This window comes from Neolamprologus brichardi, chromosome 19 (genome assembly GCF_056152115.1).
Source record: "Neolamprologus brichardi isolate AB-2024 chromosome 19, ASM5615211v1, whole genome shotgun sequence".
Taxonomy (NCBI): Eukaryota; Metazoa; Chordata; class Actinopteri; order Cichliformes; family Cichlidae; genus Neolamprologus; species Neolamprologus brichardi.
The window spans coordinates 3,796,829-3,819,469 of NC_142122.1; the positions used below are offsets into that span (position 1 = coordinate 3,796,829).

Below are 22,641 nucleotides of genomic sequence, written 5' to 3' on the forward strand. Positions count from 1 at the left end.
ATACTTATAAGGAAAGTAATGATTGTTTAGAAACTAGTCTCTAACTTGCACAATAATTAGCTAATATCTTCTTCTACCTTATCCTCTGAAAAACAAAAGCCATGCAAAAAAAATACATATATATATTTTTTACCGGCATCCTTGGACAGTATTTGTACTTTATTACAACATGTTACAGAATTTTACCCATGTGTCTGTCTTACACTGGTCAGATTATCCAGTGAGCATTCTGAGCACAGAAAGCAGCACGTGAAATCTATGATTTGGTGTTTTTATAACCAAAAGTATTTGCATATTTATATTTTCGTGTCATCCCATATACTGATGGAGTAAAAGGACTGAGACGGGGAATAAACAGCAACAGTAGCTGCACATAATCCTGATGAAAAACAATAAAAAAGCACAAGCTCATTTTCCACTTAATAGCAGATACTTTTTTTGGTTCTGCCTTTACAACGGTCTTAATTCTTCATAGCATGGATTCAACAAGGTTCTGGAAACGTTCCTCTCAGACTTTGGTCCATGTTCCCACGATAGCATCACAAAGCTGCAGCTGATTTGTTACCACTTTGAGATGATTGGAGCTTTGTGACACGGCGTCGCATCCTGCTGGAAGAATCCACTACTAGAAGATGGTAGACCGTGGCGGTAAAGGGACGCACACAGTCAACAACAATATGCAGGTAGACTGTGATGTTTAAAAGATCCCCAGTTGGTACTAAGTGTGCCAAAAAATATGATTACAGTAGCAGCAGCACTGTAAGCCACTGATACAAGGCACGATGGATTTATTCTTTCATGTTGTTTGTACCACATGCTGCCCCTGCCATCCAAATGTTCCAGCAAAAATCGCCACTGTGTGTGTACAGTTGGCATCAGCTTCCTGTTCTATGCTGGCAGGTGACACCTAGTGTGCTCTTCTGCAGCTCTAGTGCAGCTGCTTCAATGTTTTACGGTGTGTTATGTGTTCAGAGATGCTCTTCTGCAGAACTTTGTTGTAACTTGTGGTTATCTGACTTGCTTTTGCCTTCTTATCAGCTCAAAGCAATCTGGCCATTTTCCTGTAACCTTTGGTATCTTCCAGAGAAGTGCTGCTCACTGGATATTTTCTCTTTCTCTGACCGTTTTCTGAAAACGTTAGAGATGACCGTGCCGGGAAATTACAGTAGATCAGCAGTTTCTGAAACACTCAGACCAGCCCATCTGGCACAAACAACCACGCCACGTTCAAACTCACTTAAATTACCTTTCTTCCTCATTCTGATGGTGGCTTTGAACTTCGGCAGGTCGTCTCGACCACGTGGACATGCCATTGGAATTGGCTGACTTTTAATTTGTACCCAGGGATCCCCCACATAACAACCTATCGCGTGTTAATAAAAACGCTCTTCTGTGGGTGCTTTTTGCAAAAATAATATAAAATTAATCGACATACAATAACGCGGGCGCGATAAGTCACTCAGAGCGGGAGAGTGGGGGAAGTTCCGAGCAGGCCGTGAACTCCTCAGCAGTACTGGTCGGGATGGAGCTGCGGCGCTGCTGCTGTTGTTTTCTCTCCGCCGCACGTTCATATTAACTGTCAACCGACGGGAGCAGCTCGGGACCCTCTGCGCGGAGAAGCACCGTGAATGGACTACCACAGAGAGAGCTGGGGCTCGCCTTTATCCCTCCGCCGAAGAGAAGACAAGAAAACATCAAATAAAACAGCTGCAGCATCTGTCAACCGTTGCAGTCTAGGAAAACGCGCGGGTGCAGTAAGAAAAACGGCGCGCGCTCACTGATTAGTATGTAGACAAGTCGCTAATTAACTGGTAATTACACAAGTAGTATTTAAACCCGCCTGTGCGCCTCGCGTGTCTGCCAGGAGTCTAAAATTAGACCGAGGCAGAGCCGCCGGAGGACGCGGTAGTATTTATTTAGTAGTTGGTTGTTGTTTTTTTTCGTTTTTCATTAACGCACCTTGGATTCCTGCCGTTACCACAAAGCAAGTGTGGAGCCGAGGACGAGGTCCAAACAATTCAAGTCAGGTAAGATCATATCTGCTCGCTCTAATGTGTGAACGTGCTCAGGATTCCCGGCGCTGGAAAGTAAAAGTAGGCTATTAAAATAAAGTAGTAAACGGTTCGTTTTTGAATCACTGCGCGGTCCTTGTTTTCAGTCTGCTTGTTAAACAGTAGCTTATGATTTTGTTTTAATGTGCTACATGTTAAGTTGTGAATGCAAAATGTTTACTGAAACTGTTTTTGTGCGTCCTCCTGATTTTAACCACTTGAGTAAACTGTTGGATAAACCTAATTTGGATCTTGCTCCATGCGGGACTAATGAGAATCGGGGCGCTCAATAGCTCGCTGGTGTGACATGACGGACACCCAGGTCCTACACATTACGCAGGCTGACATAACCAGCCACCCTCCTGGCACCCATCCAGCCTCACTTCATTATTTTTGTGGCGACTGCTCTTGGCTGCAAATCCTGAAGTGGCGGTTGCCTGTATTACTGCTGCCTTCTGAAAGGACAGGCTTTTAGGCGATTTAGCTCAATCCTGATCTTCTGTTGTCTCCTTGATGTCATTTCTGTGCTTTCTCTGGCTTAGAGTCACAAGCATCCACTGCTCCCAGGGTGGACTATTAACACCCTGTTAGCCCCAGATGGGATTAAAAAATTCCAGCCTGGCATGCTAATGGAGTGAAGGCGATAAATAAACATCATCTCCCTCCGCCTTTCTGTATCTGCTGTTTTGGTGAAATAAAGGCTTCGAGTGCAGCCAGCTGGTAATAGGGTTGGATGCGCTTCACCTCCTCTCGCTGCCAACAACATCCGGAGTCACTTGCCAGGAATTCCACCTTTTCTATTTGTTTCCCTTGGAGGGGGGTGAAAAGTGCTATGTGGAATATAGTGAAGCACGCAACAGGGAGAAACATCCAGGTCAGACAGTACAGACGAGAGGGGCTGTAACAAGAGGAAGCGTCGGGGCTTCTGCAGCACGGTGGACGGCTTCTTGGCATCCAGCTCGGGCAAGTCCGATGCCAGATTCCTTCTCTTTGCCGCCTGCCAGAGCCCCTCCACCCCACCGTCTTTATCAAAAGCCTCACTGTGATTTCCCCCTTTCAGTTCTGTTGCTGAGCTATCAATCATATCTCGCTCTCAGCAGACTCTTCTGCTCATTAAGGATGTGAACCTGTAGGTAGCCTGCAGCCCCCCCAGCTATTCATCTCCCTCAGTGGGGCGCAGAGACTCACATCTGGAGCAGCATTGCAAAACATGGCTCTTAGCAGACATGTAGTGTACGCTTAAGGAGATTCAGCACACTGGTGCCAAGCATAAAATTAACAAGTGTGCGGCTCATACACAAACCTGCACTGGTATGTAATTAGGCAGAAAAGCAGAAAAAGGATAGATGTAGTGGATTATAGAGACTCCACTGCAAAGGAAAGTCTGGAAAAATAATGCTGAAGGGACGTCAGTGGTGATGATAGCTGGCTGGCTTCACATCATCCCCTTTGTCCCTCTCTTTCCCTGCTCTGTTTTGTGTAAAAGGTCTCAGCCAAGACAAGTTGAGCTGCTTTAGTGAGTGTTTTTGTGTGTGTGTCAGGACCGCAGGGTGTAGCCCCAGACTTTTTTTTTTCCTCCCCCCCCTTCAGGCACAGCTTTCCCATCATGAATGCTCCTTTGTGCTCCAGAATGACACACAAGGACGGAGAGCAACTTCAGAGGAAAGGATAACGCTTAAGTTTGTTTCTGCACAATTAAGTGTAAAAATAGAGGAAGGTATGACACGGCTCTCGCTTATAGCAAGGAGCTCACGGGCAGTATTTACAGCCCGAGATCCTGCGGCTCAAGAGGAATTTTCTCAAAGGTTTCTTTCAGTGCTTTAGTGTGGGTGTCTGGGGTGAATTTAGACCTGACAGAATTAATGCAACATGTACAAACACCGCTTCAAAATGCCTCGCATTCCAGAAAGGAAAAGTAGTTAATCACTTATCATAACTGCTAACACATGTGCAGTCTTGGAGGATTTCACTCCCGTTTTTTATTAGCTTAAAAAAAATCACCTTTGGTTTCATGCACAGGTTTAGGAGGAAGAAGAAAAGTGGATTTGTTATACTGTCAACTGACAATGTGGTGGCTTTTCTTTTCTTTTTTGTACACAAACACACGATGCCCTTGCTTGTCTTTAATGTGCGGCATGTCCACCTCTGGGAGCATCGGCAGTGACGTACTCACACACAACCCCGGCCCGTGAACCCTCACAGCCACAACAAGCCGTCCCCAGATAGTCCATAATGCAGCTTCCCTGTCACAACACATGTGTCACCGCTCAGCAAGAAGAGCGCCCGGCGAAAACCTCGAGGGCCCTGAACCCAGCTTAGTCACGCCACCGCGGCCAAGACGGCCCCTCTGATAGCTCCTGACAGGCTGCACGCTGGCACAAGCACAATCAAAGATGCAACGCAAAAGGAGGAAAAAAGCAAAGAAAGAAAATACTAGCGTAAGAGCAGAGGAGGCAGTTACTTGGGGAGCTGCGGTTTTTGACCTTGAAACAAACACCAGACAGAAATCATTTTTGCTTTCTGTAGCTGCTCGATAGAAAACGTAAATCTGGACCGAATAAAAAATAACTCCACCGCCTTAGAGTCTGCACAGCTTCAGCTCAGATGCTGGGAATTTTGCCTCGTGCTGTATTTCAATTTTAATTGGGACATTCAGAGTAGCTGGACTTATTTGTGGTTTTTTTGTTGTATTGCCAGATGTGTACCACTGGTGAAATTCTGGTCATATATCAGTGTTTATTTTGGGGGCACAGGAGTCCTTTTTGTAACCATAACTGACCATTTTAAAGCCGACGTTGCATTACTAATGAACGTAACACCAAAAAGCATCCAGTATCTGCCCACGTCAGTCGACGAGGCCAGCGATACGAGCCCTGTTGACATGTGTCTCGGGGCTTTTTTAAACCCCTGAAAAAAACCTGTTGATTGACTTTTTGTTCACACCTCTGCAGCGTTTCTCTCTGATTTAGTCAGCATGGCTACTGCTTCTGTTTGACTGCGGTCCACTTCACTAGCAGGGGGCTAATTGCTTTCCATTTGAGTGTCTCAGTTTTGATTCATGGCTCACAGCGCCTTGTTGTTGCTATTCTGAAGGAGATCTTGATGTCATGAAAGCTATTATCTACTCTCTATCTGTTCCCTCTCGCTGCTTCACCCTCTGATGCCAGCACTCCCGCACGCTATCCGCCCCCACTTCAACAGGCGCGTTGATGGGTCGTAGCTTCTCCATATTGAGAAGAAGTGGGCTGCGTGTTAGCTTACAGTTCTCAGTTAAAGTATGCTGATCACCCTCAGTTCATCCTCTCTCATAGAGTTTATTAGTCATCCTGCCACTCTCCGCCAGCTGGTATTAACCTGCAGTACTTATTTTTTATGCAAAGTGTGTCAGCATCTAAATCTCTGTTTATATTTTACGTATTTTTATTAAATAACATTCGTTTTTTAATGCATCGGGTATACTAATGATAGTGTTAAAAAGAAACAAAATGCTAATAATAATAGAAAAACACATTGTGGGTATTTCAATTGATTGATTAATAAGTTTTACTTTAAACTTTTCCACAATTAGTCCAATATTTCCGACTGATTTTATGAACGGCCTCACAGATGGGATTATACTGGTTTTATTCATCCATTTTCTTCCTCTTATCCAGTTCAGGGTTGCTGAATTGGATAAGTGGGGGATGATAAACAGGATACACCCTGGACAGGTCACCAGTCTGGGATGAAGCTGGAAGCATGTTGGCTTTAAACTGGATAAAACAGCCACGCCAAAGGAGCTAATTAAAGCAATCAGACGCTCACCACATTATAGCTGCTAGCTCAGACTTCCACACTGTTATTTGTTCCTCAATGGTTAACAATGACCATACAATGTGAGGTGTTCACAGCACTATGATCCCTTGTCCTTGTATACGGTTTTCCAGCCGCTTCTTTGTGCCAACGGGAGCCAGCTGAGGTGATGTGGGCATTGGGTCAGGGTGCCTCATGGGTGACTCCCTTTGAAGGTTTTCCATGAACAGCCGACTGGAGACTTTATTATTTATCTGGCCTCTGAACGCTTCAGAATCACCTGGGAGGAAGTGGAAAGTTTTGCTGGGGAGAAGGATGCCTCCAATATCCTGCTAGCCTGCGTTCAAAACGACCTGGCGTTGGATAAGTGGAAAATGATCGCTGACTCAAATGCAACTCCAAGTTCTTATAGTGGTCAATTATTTAGTGAGTTGAATTTTGAGGCAGACATGCTACTAAATTAACATTTTTAACATTACAACGGCAAAACAAGTCAACCCCAAAGCGATAGAAAGCCAGGATTTGCTGCATTCTTTTGTGTGTTTCGTGTATTAATCCGAGGAGCTCATTGCTTCGCGTATATTTGAGTTTATTCTCTAATTTTTTGTCTCGCTGTATCACTTCATGTACAGTTTGTTTCTGTTGTTCTTTGTCACATTTTCTGATTCACCGACTCTCAGCTTCGCACTTTGAAGGTGCTATTTTGACTCTGTTACACAAACAGGTGGGTGGAAATGCAGTTAATGAAGCGCAGAATCAGTGCAAGCAGCTGCATCCTTTTGGAGTGACATTTATTGACTGTGTAAGCTCTCGTTAGTACACATTTCTGTATCCATATTATAGATGATGCTGTTTAAAGTTTTGAGTTGCCGAAAGGCTTTCTGGCTGCTTTTGTGCCACGTTTAATTGTACTTTATTTGCATTTGCAGTTAGATGCACATTTCTAGAAGCTTTCAGTATTTGAAAGCCTCTCTAGTGAAAGCGAGACTGCGGATAGAAAAGACCACGAGTTGTATTGATGCATCTGGCCAGGTATCTCTAGACACAACAGGTACTCCACATGTGACAGGTTTCAGTGCCGCTGTCCCCGTCACATCACATCAGCATTCAGTGTCTGTGTGTGAGCAGAGGCAGCAGGCATCACACTATAAAGAAAAGCAAGGGAGCAGCGAAGGCAGTGCCGACACTCAACTTTTTCCTCTTCCTGCGAGATCCAAAGTGCCTGCCGTGAGATCACAGAGCTCTGAGGAAGCCTGCTGTTGAAACTCCCGTCAACGCAACCACAGGCAGCTCTTTCAGGGCTACACCCACTTATCTTCCCACTGTGGAGATGTGTCGCTTAGATTTGGTCCACCACACAAACTGCCAGCACACGCACGCACCTGCCTGTATCTGTGCAGGAGCAAGTACTGACACACACGAAGGCTGACGGTGACAGGAGCTGACGCTGTTGACAGTGAATTTTTAAAAGCCTTTTTTTTTTGCTTCATGCATATGCATAAGGTCAATATCAGTGTGCTTCTCAGGGCTTTATACCTTCCAGACGGTGTCCCACAGCAAGCCCGGGTGTGCTGTTATTACTGCAGAGGTACAAAAAGCAATTAATACAGTTTAAATGTACAATATTAGTCCCAACCAACATGGTGCCATACCAGCTGTAAAGGCACCTGAACATGAAATATGAAAGAGTTTATCAGACCGTTTAAAAGTGTTTTTAAAAGCAAATAGAAATGTCGGTGTCATGCTCAAAAGGGCCGTCATCTGACATTAAAGTCGAGAACTGACGTCAGGTAACATAAAGGTTTTTTTAGGCAGATGCGTGTTGAAATTTTGGTTTGCCTTTTGCTGTGCTTTGGGGTCAGAGAGTTTGATACCCACTGCTCATAATGCATTATATTCACTTCACCTTACTGGCATTCAGTGCCATCAAAGGAGCCCTTCAGTGACCGAGCACCTCAGGAAATACAGAACTCATTCACTGGACTTTATTATAGAAACTTTGATGTATCCCAATTTGTATTTTAAACTTGAATAATAACAGATTTTTCATCTTTTGGACAACAATTAAAATGAAAAAGGAATTAATTTACTCATTAAAAGAGAAGAAACTGCAGTTACATTGATGTTTCCACATTTTACATTATTGCTCATATATCTCTGTGTCAAAGGTCATTTTTTTACCCAGAAGCACATAATCATGACCCCAGTGTTCACACTTATAATGGCCTGCATTTGTATAGCGCTTTTCTAGTCCTTAAGGACCCCAAAGCGCTTTACACTACATTCAGTCATTCACACATTCACACACTGGTGATGGCAGCTACATTGTAGCCACAGCCAGCCTGGGGCACACTGACAGAGGCGAGGCTGCCGGACACTGGCGCCACTGGGCCCTCTGACCACCAGCAGTAAGCAAACTTGGGGTTAGTATCTTGCACGCAGCCAGGAGGCAGCCTGGTATCGAACCACCGACCTTCTGATTAGTGGCTGACCCATAATATTACCTACTTATCTAGAGCTATATAACATCTGCAGCAGGTTATTTATTTTATTTTTTATTAAGATTTGAGGACAGCAATCATAGTTGCTCCTTGTCAGAATTTGTTGCTCTGGCTGTGCATTTGTTGCAGTGGAATATGGCAGAACAAAATCTTGCCGACACACTCGTGTCCTCTGCACAATTCCCTGTTGCACAATTTATCTGCTTGATTCTGCGTGGTTGTTACGTCGTGACACATCGCATGTTTGTGTGCGATGCTCTCAGGCTGTCCGGGATCTATTTTGATGCGAAAACCACAGACCACATCTTTTCCCTGCTATCTGCTCCCCTAAGGCTTGAAGTAAAAACCTGGCCAAAGAAACAGGGAGTAAACACTTAGCTCACACACACACACTCTGTTAAACACATGCTGGATTGATTAGCATTTTTGAGGCCGCAGAGAAAAATAGTTTGAGAGAGAGCACAGAGTTTATTAGAGACATGCTTCAAAGCTTCTCAGAATCAGTGGACAAATAAAATCCCCCATGTTTGGCTGGTGCTCATTTTTTTTTCTCTTAAATATTCCTAAAAAACAGCAGCTGACAAAATGCAGACAACACGCTCTCATATATTAAAACACTGTGAGCTGAGGGTCCTGGTTTATCCACCTTAATGTCATAAATGCCTGTGACTACAGAGTACCACGTTCAGCATAAAAACCTGCTGTGCGTGTGTGTGTGGATGCTGTGCAGCAGTTGCAAACAAAATGTGAAAACAAAAGCTGCTGGCAGTGGTACAGTGTTCACTTCTAAGGCATGTAGCTGCAGAAAAATGAAGAAGAAGATGAACACCGAAGTCCAGTAAAATCCAGCTGTTAACACCGTCATAGTTGGAGGTGTATGTGTGATACCACTCACAAGATTGTAGCTGTGGTTTCCAGTCAGGAGGGTCCCAGTACAATAGGAGGTGTCACTCCAACATTCACGTCAAGAAAAACCAACTTCAGCTGCAGTTTTCTGCTTTTTTTTGTCACATACAGTCACCGGACACTTGCTCAGTTGCTTATTAACACAAATATCTAATCACATGGCAGCGACTCAGTGTACTTAGGCATGAAGACAACCTGCTGAAAATCACACCGAGCATTAGAATGAGATAGAGAGGTGATTAGACTTTAAACGTGGCATAGCTCTTGGTGGCAGATGGGCTGCTATTCCCATCTCTAGGGTTTACAGGGAACGTTCGACGTTCAGGGATAAAACATCTCATAGATGTCAGAGGTTAAAGAAAATGGCCAGATCACTTTCAGCTAATAGGAAGGCAACAGCAACTCAGATAACGCAACACAGAAGAGCATCTCTGAGTGCAGAGCACATTAGCAGAAGAGCACATCAGCAGAAGAGCACACCAGAAGCCAGTCCTGTCCAATTCCAATCCAATCCAATTTTATTTATAAAGCACTTTAAAATACCCAGCACAGGAACAAAGTGCTGTAAAGAAAATAAGTTAAAACAATGGAACAGAAAACAGCAAAATAAATAAATAAAACATATAAAACATAAAATTAAAACAGCCCTATATTAAAACAAAAACAAGATAAAACAGCATCGAATCACCTAAAAACAACTAAAATAAAAAATAAAAATAAACAGTCAGCCAAGAACAGGAAGCTCAGCTTCCAATTCTCACAGGTTCATTAAACTGGAGTCATGGATTTTTCAAATATCTGAAAAACACGATGCTGTGAGTCATATCTTCCTGGTACACTTTGTGCTCCTTGGTACCAAAGGAGCCACTGAACGTTTTTTTAAACATGACACCAGATCTCATCGTAGGTGTTCAGAAAAATCTGCACCCTGCTCAATCTTTCCCATTAAGAATTAAGAATTTCCAGTACCAAGCGTCCAATCTCGTGCTAGCAAGGCAGGGCTCGCAAAATTGCTAGCCCGACGTCCCGGAGCTAGCGATATCTCCGGTTGGGCGACCAAAATCTATCTCAGCCCTGCCCGTCGGACTATATGATAATCCGATGGGCGGGGCTGAGATAGATTTTGGTCGCCCGACCGGAGATATCGCTAGCTCCGGGACGTCGGGCTAGCAATTTTGCAAGCCCTGCAAGGTGTACCTACAAACATGTATCAATAAATGGACACCTAAAATAACCAACATGAGCCATTTACATAGATAATGAGATGCAGATTATTAATGCATTGAAGCAGCAGGTTGTAGGAACAGCAGAAACAATATGTATAGCGTACATATGAACACAAGAAGCGATACATATCAGTAATTAGATAAATACAGTTTTTATGTAATATTAAATGTGTTATATAGAAGCTTTATTTCTAGAACTGTGCGAGTTCTCCAATAAACCTGTCACGGCTCTGTTGTTTCAGGCTGTCGTGTCTCTTTGTCTGATCTCAGACCGACTCTGTGATGTTCCCATTGATGGGCTGCACTATGAAATGAATTTGACCTACTTAGCTTTACCTTGGGGGTTATCAAGGAATGTCAGGATTAATGAACTCTACGACACTAAAACCATAATTAAGATACACGCTAACTAATGTGGAGCTTGTGCCCTTTCATGTAAAAGCAGTGGGGTTTGCGTCGCCCCACTGCCGGTCACAGATGCATTTCTGCGTATTTCTCATGAGAAGGATCAAATGTAATCCATATCCAAAACAAATGTGAGGAATTTTTAAAATCGAATACAGGATGAAGGCAGAAGGAAAGCTGAGGAAAAAACACCAGATAAGTTCTGTTGATGTGCGTCATGGATTTATCTGTAATCGTCTCTATTGTTGGATTTTTTCACTTTATTTAGGCCCAAAAAACAATAAAAAAAATTTATTTAAACTTGTCAGGTAAAGTCAAAGAGTTCAGACTCTTTGTTATACATATTCTGAGCTGCAGGGCATCTTCTAGAAATGAATTGTGACGTTGTTTCCCAAAAGAGGACATTGGTCAGTGAGCAGATCCGATCCCAGCTGCAACTGGTTTACTCGGGAAGTTTAACCTGACATTATAAAGTTTTGTAGTTTCGCTCTTAAGTGGCTGAAGATCACGATGTTAGCTGTACGTTTGCAGAATAAATTTGACACCCTAATGGTGTTGCATGATAAATGATCTAAGCACGCGACGTGTCCAACACCTTTGCAGAGTACTGTGACAACTGAATACCTCCATAGAAATGTGTGCGTCTGAGCACCGTGGTCAGCACTCGTGGTCCTTCCTCGGCTTCCCTTTCAAAATGTTTCAGGACACATCAAGCTGTGTGTGTCTGAGTGTGTGTTCGCCTGCCTGTCTCAACGCTGGAGGGAGGGAGTCAATCACAGCAGCAGAAATCATCCCTGCAGGCGATCTGTCTCCACTCATGACAAGGCTCCTAAGGCACTTATCTTTCGTTCCCTGACTCATACCATCTATCCCGCCCTCCCTCTGTCTCTTCCCCCCCCCCTCAGCCTTCCTTCCTATTCTCTATCACTCTCTGTATCCCTCCCACGGTTTGTCTCGTGCCCTGGCACCGCAATTAACTTCTCATCATCAAAGAGTGTAATGAAAAAGAAGGCGAGATGGAGAGTCAGACAGAGTTAGGGAAGCTGCGAGAGAAGAAAGATAAGAGGGATGGAGCCAGAGGAGCTGTGACTGAACAGAGGTGAAGCACTCACACAATGCTAGCACACACTTGTGCGCACTCAGTTTTTTTTTTCTTCTGTTTTTTCGCACGGGAGGAAGAGCAGGATGATCTCCCACCCTAGGAGATTATTCTCTCCTCGTTCCCTGCTTTTATTCCTCAACCCTCCGTTTCTTCCTCCTTCTTCGTTTACAGACACACACACTTGTTCTCGCTGCCTCCTCCTCCTCCCCCTCCTTTTCTTTGAAGAACAAGAAGTATTGCTGCACATGTAGGGAAGCTGCTCTGTCGGCATTCTCATTGTTTTTCTTCACCCCCTTGGTTCAGAGAGCTGTCAACTGTGACCGCTGTTGAAAGGATGTCAGCAAGAGACTGAGAGAGGGATTCGGGCGGAGAGGGTGGGGGGATGAAAGAGACGAGCGAAGGAGGGAGAGGGGATGTCGAGATGGAGGTCCCTACGGAGGGCAGAGGGAGTAATGGCATGCTTGTTTCTTTGTGCCCGAGCAAACGTTGCAACAGCAGCGGTAAGGGGAGGTGATGGAGAGAAAAATAGCTGAGGGCAAAAAAGCAGCTTGGGGTGGAGAGACGAGAGGGGCCAAAGCCGCTAATGAAGCATGGCACTAGCGCTCAATAACAGTGACATAATTGGCCTTAGTCGGTGGTCCTCAGGTGTGGAAACCCTCAGCAGTGAAATGTAGTTCACAGAAGTATGATTTGACTAATTTGACAGCATGTTAGAAAATGTGCATAATTCATAATGTAACATGGTGGATTAGGACCAAAACCAGAAGAGCTGAGTTGCAGGCTCCAGCAGGGAGTCGGAAGAAAACCCTCAAGCTCTTTCTGGCCTGTTCTCCGTCTGATTCCTCCACATGTGCCGACATTAAAATCTGCTTGCTCAATTTCCCCAACCACAGCACCACAGTCTGTGTGCCCGTTTCCTCAAATTTAAGGCAAGTGTTTAAAATCATCACTTTCTCCTCCATATATAGTCAAAATTCACCAGCTGCTCCTCTAAGCCTATTTGTGTATGATGAAGATGGACAAAGCCACTGTGGTGTCAGCCGAAATCCTGTTTTTAAAACCTCAAGCATCTTAGCTTTGGTCTGACTGGTGATACCGAGGGAGACTGCATCCATACTTGAACTAACAGAATAATAATAATTTACAAAATGAATATTAAGTAAGTTGCATTAAGTTGAAATGATTAAGTAGGACAGCACTCTCCAAGTTTGTCTCCTTTCTGAGCTAACATGCTATGTTAACCTCTTGCAGTAAATTTCTTTGTTCATTTAGAGGCTGCAGGGAGTCCTTCATCTCATTTCTTCAGCTTCCCAGACCTTTTTCTTTTCTTTTCAAATCAAATTTGTTCCCAAATGTTCAGCGATTGCTGGACTGATGTTGGTTGTTGGACGTATCGCCCAACCTCATCGTCCTGACCTTATCTATCTAGGATATATCCTGCCTCTTTCCCAGTGTCCCAGTGTCATCTCCCTCCAACCTTAAGTGGATAAGCAATTAAAAAATGGGTGGATGGACGTGTTTTCCTTACATACCTTTACACATGTCACTTACAAAATATTTTGTCTACTATAACCGTCTTTAGTTTTACATGTTTCTCCCATTTGTACACTTTAATGTACTTTATATTCACTTTACCAATATCCAGTGTTCTCTTCTGCTTTTGCATAACATGACTAGTGAAATCTTGAAAAACTGTGACCGTTCATAACAGGCGGATCCAGCAGACAGGAGCACAGCCCTGGATAGAAGCTAAAGCCATGTGAACTGGTTAGCTGCCTAAAAGAAATCGATATTGGTCTAAGTGTGTGCTCTATTTACTACATTTCAAATTCAAATTCAAATTTTATTTGTCACACACACACAACCATACACAGTATGACATGGGGGTGAAATGCTTGTAGCTGTACAATGCCCGACCATTAAATGACAGAAAAAAAGTTTTACAGTATTTACAATTTACAGGTTACTACAAAATTTACAAATTAACTTAGAAATTTACAGTAAAAAATGTGCAAATAGCAGAAAGAGATTATCAAGATTATAAATTATAGGAATTATAGGATTATAGGAAATGTGTGGTGGTGTGATGTGTGTGAGAGAGTCCAGTCCTACACCTGGTTCAGGGCCCGAATAGCCTGGGGGAAGAAGCTCCTCCTCATTCTCTCTGTTTTGGCCTTAAGGGAGCGGAAGCGCTTCCCAGACCTCAACAGTGAGAAGAGTCCATTGTTGGGATGGGAGAGGTCCATCATAATCTTCCTAGCTTTGGACTTGCACCGCCTGGTGTAGATGGACAGCAGGTCAGGGAGCTCTGATTGAATGATGCGTTCGGCTGAGCGCACCACTCTTTGCAGATCTCGTCTGTCCTGCTTGGTGCTGTTCCCAAACCAGGTGCAGATGTTTGCCGTCAGGACGCTCTCGATGGCGCAGCAGTAGAAGTTCTTGAGCACCTTCAGTGGCAGATGGAAGTCTCTAAGTCTTCTGAGGAAGAAGAGACGCTGACGCGCTTTCTTAAACGGGCTCTTTTAAAGCTAAACTGACAAAAACAGCACTTTAACCTCAAAAGAGACTAGTTGTGTCACTGTGTGACTTTTTTTTATTAGTTTGAAAGCAAAGCTGCAAAAAGTGACGCAGCTTTGTTGAAGAAGTGATTTATGAAAAGCCAAAGTACGAAAACGTAAATGATATTGTCTAATTCTGCAGGTCTGAAAATATGTGATATGATGAGGAGAGACTATTGATCTTTGGTGTTACTCCTGTCTTCTCAATGTTGGTCGTTTCCAAAGAGTGTGTGCTCCAACCAACTTTTAGATGTTTTCGCGTTTACCCATCGCGAGGCGGTGGACGTTTAAATGACTCGCTCTAGGTCTCAGCTTTGCAAAGAGGCTGAGTTTCATGCAGTGGCAGTAATTCAGTGGATTGCCAAACACAGTGTTTTTGTTTGTTTTGTTCTCTCTTGATGTTTGCATTTACATTTTTCCATTGCAAGCTTAACCACTTGTTGTTCTTTTTTTGCGTGTATCTGTATCAGCTTCATTTCCTAAATATTCACTTCACTTTCATTGGCTATTTCTTCCGATGCTGCATCTCGTGCAATCGCAGCGACGTGTAAATCCTGTCATGAGGTCGTAGCTCACAGGGGGTCTTGTTCAGTGAGGATAAAATGGAGCATAAAATTAACTACATTGCTGCAACAACTGCAGTGGTGTAGAAAAAAAATAGCACAAGATTGGCGATGTTGAGTTTTAAAGCATGTCTGCTGTATGCACGGCCGTTGCGTGTAATCCATTACTCCCCGGGGACGAGTAGATTGGATTGGTGAGAGCAGCTCTGTCTGAGCTGATGTTTCGTTGGCTTTAGGTGTGCCTGATTAGTCAGTTAAAGGCAAATGCTAGAAAAGCTGCACAGAGAAATAAAACTGTTCAGCCAAGCAAAACTGGGAGCTTATTGAAGCGGACATTTTAATCAGCTACCCAACAGGGGTGAGGCTGAGATGGTGTCGCCTCAGTTTGGTCTGTCAGGATGGATTGTGGGCGATGATATCTGTTCGAGCGGGCAGGTGGAGGAGGGGCGGGAGAAGCTTTGAGGAGGAAAGGTGGTGACAAGGAGGTCCGGCAGCTGATAAGTCAAACAGCTGGCTCTGCATTCTGCATGAAGGGGGGAAAATATCAACAGTGAACCAAATGACAGCCATTCGCTGTGATCAAAAGAGCGATTCGGCGTCTCTCTGCAGATTCACAGGATCACAGACAGATTTTGGCTGTCGGGCCACTCGGCATCTTCACAGTAGGGCTCTGTTTTCAGATTGAAAAAGCTCAGTTGGCAGGTTACTGCTGCTCGCTGCCAAGTAATATCTTGGTGTCTTAGCGGCGTCACTTCAGTTTCAAACGTAAGGTGGTACAGAGTGAAATATTTCGTTCTGTTCTCACTTAATTCAGCACTAATAAGAATCAAATAAGCGCAGTGCCTGTTGGAAACATGTTGTCAAATCGTATGCCCTGTGCTCCGGTCCTGCTGGCACCGCGCACGTCATCTCCTTCGCTTCCTAGATTATCACGTTGTTGACACAATCTTCCCAGTGTGATTTGATGTGTGGGATCCATTTCACCGAACAAATTGGTGTCAAACATCTCGCCAAGTCTCCTACCAGCTAATCAATAGGGAATTCATGGTGCGAGTGGGTGTCATTTCTCCATCTGTCCCTCGCTTTACAGAACTGCGCATATAACGGAGCTGCCAACCATCTGCCGATTTCTAGCGCTCGCCATTATTGCCGTTCGGATGTGTCATGCAGCTCGAACAGAAGCTGGTTACTCCTCCACGCAAAATCAATGTATTTGGCAGCATCAGATAAACAGCTTGTTAACATTTACTGCGTCATTAGGGGAACATATGCAGAGCGCTTGTGAGATTTATGGAAACCGGTTCATTATTAACCGCTAATAGCGGATAAACCAAACTCAGTTTATCATTCTGTTTCCAAATACTGCGCAAGTTGATGTGATGTCTTTATAAGTGGAGGCTGAGCTCGGCCGTTCTTTTATTCTGTTTGTTCCAGACCTGATTAGGAGAGAGAGATGACCCTTGTTTTGTCCATGAATCCCTTCCTGGACCCAGAGGGAGACCCTCCGCTCTCCACTTACCAGCCCATATGGGAGTCGGAGCGCTGCACTAAGACCTGCCTGTCAAACCCCGCCCCGCCATGCAGCTCCGAAGAACAGTTCACTCCAGGTACACACAGACTGATGTTTGCACGGTTAAGTTGTTTATTCAAACTTGCACAATTGAAGTTGTTGAGTAAAACAAGCAGAGTTGAAACAGTTGTGTGGCCATGCTCGACCTTGTAATCTGAGCCATCTGCCCAAGCCTCATCAAGGCGACTTGCTCTCCAGGAACCAGAATGTAAGCATGCAGCGCTTCTTGTAGCAGATGCTGTTGTGTTGAGCGGTCAGCTAATTAACATGGTAGCAGGCTGGCATGTGCTTCTTAGTTCCATTTTAATTTAGAGCCCACTCATAAGAGGTGGCACGGTGGTTAGCACTGTTGCCGCACAGCAAGAAGGTCCTGAGTTCAATTCCACCATCAGGCCGGGGTCTTTCTGTGTGGAGTTTGCATGTTCTCCCCGTGTTTGCGTGGGTTCCCTCCGGGTACTCCGGCTTCCTCCCACCGTCCAAAGACATGCAGCTTGTGGGGATAGGTTAATTGGATAATCCAAATTGCCACTAGGTGTGAATGTGCGAGTGAATGTGAGTGCGAATGGTTGTCTGTCTCTGTGTGTTGGCCCTGCGACAGACTGGCGACCTGTCCAGGGTGTACCCCGCCTCTCCCCCTATGACAGCTGGGATAGGCTCCAGTGCCCCCCACAACCCTGAAAAAAGATAAGCAGAAGCGAATGGATGGATGGAAGCCCACTCATAAGACAAAGACCCTGCAAAAGCTTCAAAAGATATGTTGTTGTTTTAGTCTTGCATTAAACAGATGTTTCAGCTAAAGTATTAACTCTGACTCCGACCTTTCTCTGACCCTGGTCTCTGAGGTTTTGACCCCTGACTTCACCCCAAATTTTAGTCAGGGTCGCCTCACAAAGTTTCTGTGTCTCTCTTTGGCACTTCTGAAATCTTAACATGTATTTCAGTGTCTTAAACATCCCCATAGTGTGCACATTAATTTCAGTTTAAAAATATTTCATTTATATTTACTATTTTTGGCTTCTGCATAAACGCCTGCAGGGACAGTTTACCCCAAAATCAAATTGATCTGTTTTTGCCTCTGGCCTGTGGTGCTGTTTATAAATCTAGATTATTCAGGTGTGAGTCACGTAGTGTTGGAGATACAGAGATGTCTCTTTTCGCTCGCATACGAGGCAGATGACACTCAAGCTTGCAGTGCTTAAAGCGACCCGAAATACAGCAGCAGTGTCTCTTTGCAGAAATCACGAGACCTGATCACTCAAATAAATATATAACAAATCAGCTCCGCAAACATTGTTGTGAGTAGTTTTATGTATTTTAAAGGCAACTGCAAGGTTTGTTTAGTAACCGTGTCGTAGGTTCTAAAAAGAGACACCGCTGCTGACTCTTTCAGATGTACTTTTGGCATGATACCACGTGCCAGCTGCGTCCAATATATTCAACAGAAGGTGGATATCTCTACTGTGGATTTCTACAAAACTGGGCACCTCACATGAAATAATCCAGCTGGATAAACAGCACGACAGGCTGGGAACTGTTCCTTTAAGGAGTCTAAATATTCTATGTTCAGTCGGTGATTAATGTTAGCTAATGTCACGCAGTAATGGTGAAAACTTATAGTTCATCAGTGCAAATGATTAATGGTGATATTCTCTCTCCCTCTCTGCGCAGAGTCATCCTGCAGACGAGTTCCTGATCATATTTCAATGTCGAGGATCGCATACTTCAAGAGGAAGTTTGTTGATGATGATGATGAGGCGCCCTTTAGCTTCAGGACATACTGCCAGACTGTAAGTATTGGTACAAACACACTGAGACAGAATAAGTGGAAAGACTGTTGAAAAGTGAAGCGTTTAGTTTATTCCGAAACACAAACTGTACAGTATCTATGCTGTTTAACCCTTTAAAGCGGGCACGCTCCGTTTCGTGTAACTATTTTTAAATTCCTGTAGAACCGGAACCACATAAGCTAGCACAATATTTTTTTTTGCATATGAAACCGGAGGAGTTGTACTTACATCTTATGCATTCAGCTTGTCCTAGGTTACGGTTTCCTTCCCCATATAGCTTTGCAAAAATTGCATAAAAAGCTCTTGCAGGAACAAAAACATAATATTCCAGAAACACGCTTTGCCGATCCGATCAGCTGTTTGTAACACTTCCCACACTGAAACAGACATCAGCGCGAACGATCGCATGTCCGCCATTACCTGCCTGAAACCGGAAGTGACATCATTTTCGCGGAAAATGTAGTTTTTTACTTGTAGGCCTTAAGAGCCTATACTGGTGTTTTTATAAGTCATGTTTGACTTTATGCTTTTCTGAATAGTTGCTGGGATGCTTAGAACTTTATTTTGATGCACATGCTGTTTTCTTTGCAAATTTGCATCATAGGATTGTTTTTCGTTTTTTCCTGCAGTGTATAAAAAATTGGTGTATTTCAAAAATAAAACTATGAAGACACTCAAAATAAATTTCCTGTTGTTGTAAACTATTTTTTGCACCTTTTTTGTATTTAAAGTTTTGAGGAATAAGCCTCGTAAATTTCTCCAAGTAGAAATATGTGTAAAAAAACAAAAACGATTTAAAAATTTCTTGTAGTTTATTGCACTTTTTTGCAATTTATGTAGTTACTATGCACTTAATGCAGACATATTATTAAAATTTGGGCTATAACAGTTTTATTGGTGTATAGCAACTTGAAATGCTCCCAAAAATGGCTCCACAGCATATAAAAATATAAAGTAAGCTCTGGCGGACTTGGTTCTATGGTAGGTCTTAAAGGGTTAATGCAAATATCTTTAAGTCCAGCTATTTCCATCTCTGTATTTTGTTACTAATTGAGGCAGGTCACTGACAGGTAGATCTAATGGAAAACTGTCCTTCAGGTTGCACCGGTTCTGGAGGAGCGTGCCCACGTGCTGCGCCTCTCCCTGGAGAAGATGCGATTCATCGACGACCCCGAGGCATTCCTCCGCCGCTCCGTTCTTGTTAACAACCTCCTTCGGCGTCTGCGAGCAGAGATCCTGCTCCAGAGCACTGACTGGTGCTTTCCGCCCAACCCGGCGTTTGCCTCTGGCCCTTGCATCCTGCCTGCCAGCACTAACCCCGCTCACCAGGCACTCCACAGAGCAGTGCCCGCCCGCATCTGCTTAGCGCCCCAAGCCGGGCCGCCCTTACGCAAACGTTTCCGAATGGTCCGTGGAGGACAGGGGGATCTCCGCCCTGACTGTGCCCAGACATGCTGCTGCATCTACGCCGCCGCGGCCGCCGCAGGACACTACCTCCACCTCCCATTCTCCATGTACGACGCAGCGCTCTCCTGCTCGTCCGCGCCGCACTCCTCCTCGTTTTTTCAGCTGGCCAGCCATAGTAAGTTAGGGCTGGCAGTGGCCGTGGATGATCGTGACGACGAGGATGACGATGTTGAGGAAGAGGAGGAAAATGAGGAGGAGGAAGAAGAGCGGGAGGAAGAGGAGGAGGACGAGGAAGACGATGACGAAAGAAGACAAGCGGGGCCTTCGGTCGATGTCGTTAGCAACAAATCAAGCCAGAAAAGTAGGACTAGGACCCTGCTGGGTGATGCACACGGGAGGACAGAGGACAGCTGCATGACAGATAGGGTGGAAGAAGAGGAGGGAGAGCAGGAGGAAGAAGAGGAGGAGGAGGAGGAGGAGGAAGAAGGCGTGAGACAGTGCCAGTGGGACTGTACTGCAACAGAAAGAGGGCCACACAAGCTGAGCTTTTGGCATCGGAGAGCTCACAGACAATAATTCAATAGCCTTCTAAGTCTGCTAAAAACGTAACGATGACGACAACTGTCTCATAACAGATTAAGGTGGAAGCTACCTACACTATAGAAATGCCAAGTCAGCTTTATTTTAATGGGTTATTATACTTCAGGGTACACAGACACAGCTGTCATTAGCATTAGGGAGATGAAGAAAAACAGCCTCTTCTCGGCCTCTGTCGGCACTGCACACATTTCTCAAACAATTATAAAGACCAAGGTCACATATGGCGGGGTCTTAGGTCCCCAAAGTGAAGTGAAGCTTGCTATTGCACTGTCTGCAAGACCATTTTCAAGCCCCACAGCACAAAGGAAAAGGTCTCAAACGGGGCTTTTTTATTGGTGCGACGGTCTCGTTTCAGGACCCTAAACAAGCCTATGAAATAATGGGCTGTGGATCTGGGAGTGTGTGTTTGCTTCTGTGTGTGTGTTTGCAACATAATATGTAGCATTTAAAAAAAAAACTTGATTCTGAGCTGTTGTTTTTATTAATAAATCGGGGTGGTTGGGGGGGGGTCACACATGATTATGCGTGACTGCTGATTTTGACGCTGACTCAGGCTATGGCGCGCGACTGTGCTGCGGCGGCGGCACGATATCGTTTATTCTTCAGATTACTTTAAAACAACACAATCATGAACATTGTTAAATCACATTTTCAAAGTGCCTTAGTGTTTTTATAGATTCATGTATATGGCGTGTTTATGTATTTGTTCTTGTTTTTACGTAGCTATCTTGCATTCCAAGCGACTGCGTTTGACTAAAACAGGACACGGGCATGTAGTTAAATGCAGGGATATTAAAAAAACTAAATTTAGACACCTGAAAAGTGGTTTTTTTTTTTTGTACTTTGGAATGCATGTTTTCTAGCACCTCCTCTTCTGACAAAGCACAAACGTTCTGCAAACTTTGAAGGAGCGATGTTTAAGCCTTTAAATGCTAAATGTTTAAGACCTCATTTATACTCGTCATATCCGACCGGAGAAGGTTTGTTGTTGGTTTACCAAAAATCACATGAATCTAAAAAAACATAAAACTGGATCACACACTCTGAATTTAAAGATTTTGTTGACAGCATGATAATTAGATCCTGTAAATATCTATAGAGCAATGTTGGTTTTGTTTGTTTTTTGGTTTTTTTTAAAGATTTCTGGTTGGTGGATTTGTTTCCTTTGCACAGATCCAGTCCTCCCATTTATGGTGTTTATGGTCAGCTGTATGACACGCTAACTGCTAACACCTTCTGATTTAATCTCTTGAAAATAAAACAATAAGTATTTTCCAAAATGATGAACTGTGATTATGACTGAACTCTGAAAGTGTGCCCATCCTCTCGAGAGTCACGTCTGTGTTTTCTTGCGTCTTTGTGCATCGGAAATCAAGCACAATGTACTCAAAGCACATTGATTGGGGAGAAAAATGTCAGGCCAATGTTAAATACATACACTTGATTCAAAACTAAGGACAGGCACTGCACCGAAGCAGCTCTCACACTTAGGAGACTAATCGTGGGGGTCTTGTTTGTTGCTGTGTCTCGTTTGCAAATTCTAAGGATCAGAAACTGAAGCCAAAGCTGTTAAAAAATGGACATAAAATATCCAGTTGTTGTAATTTCCTTTTCCCCATGATAATAACCTTAAGGCCCAAAGGATTTGGATAGATACATTTACATTGTTAGGTAGAGTCACCCACATTCAACCGGAAAAAAAGGGAATTTAAAACACCGAAACCCATTCACTATCAGCGGTAATCTCAAAAATGGAAGACGGAGCGATGTTTTTGTGTGAATCGAGAACATGTAACTGCATTGTCTTATTAAAAATAACAAAAGAGCAAGCCTGCTCTGGTAATTTTGTGTGATGTTCTGTGACAAGTGTAAAGCTCAGTAAAAGAAATGTTGAAAAAACATCGCCGCCTCTTTTATTCTTTTTACATCACGCTGATCCTCGCAGCTTTTTTAAATACGACAATGCAGCGGGGGATGTGTGTGTGTGAGTTCCCGCTTATTGAATTGCTTCCCGTTCTGTCTGCTGTTCAGTGGAGTGCGGTGCCGCAGCACACCGCTCTTGCCAAATGTCTCTCAGGTGTCACTTTGCTGTTCAATTCATGTTAATTTTTTTGACATTACGCTCGGAGCAGTCACCTCCACACTTCTCCCCGCGCTCCCTGGCACACCTATT

The 22,641-nt window shown here is 44.0% G+C and overlaps 1 protein-coding gene across 1 annotated transcript; it reads left to right on the forward strand.

Moving 5' to 3' along the window:
- The first annotated feature begins 1,503 nt into the window (after window positions 1-1,503).
- Window positions 1,504-22,356, forward strand: sertad4 (SERTA domain containing 4). Its single transcript, XM_035915178.2, has 4 exons — window positions 1,504-2,027; window positions 16,539-16,711; window positions 18,343-18,461; window positions 19,560-22,356. The coding sequence occupies exons 2-4, from the start codon at window positions 16,558-16,560 to the stop codon at window positions 20,442-20,444; spliced, it is 1,158 nt and encodes a 385-aa protein (XP_035771071.2). The 5' UTR covers window positions 1,504-2,027; window positions 16,539-16,557; the 3' UTR covers window positions 20,445-22,356.
- Window positions 22,357-22,641: the final 285 nt, after the last annotated feature.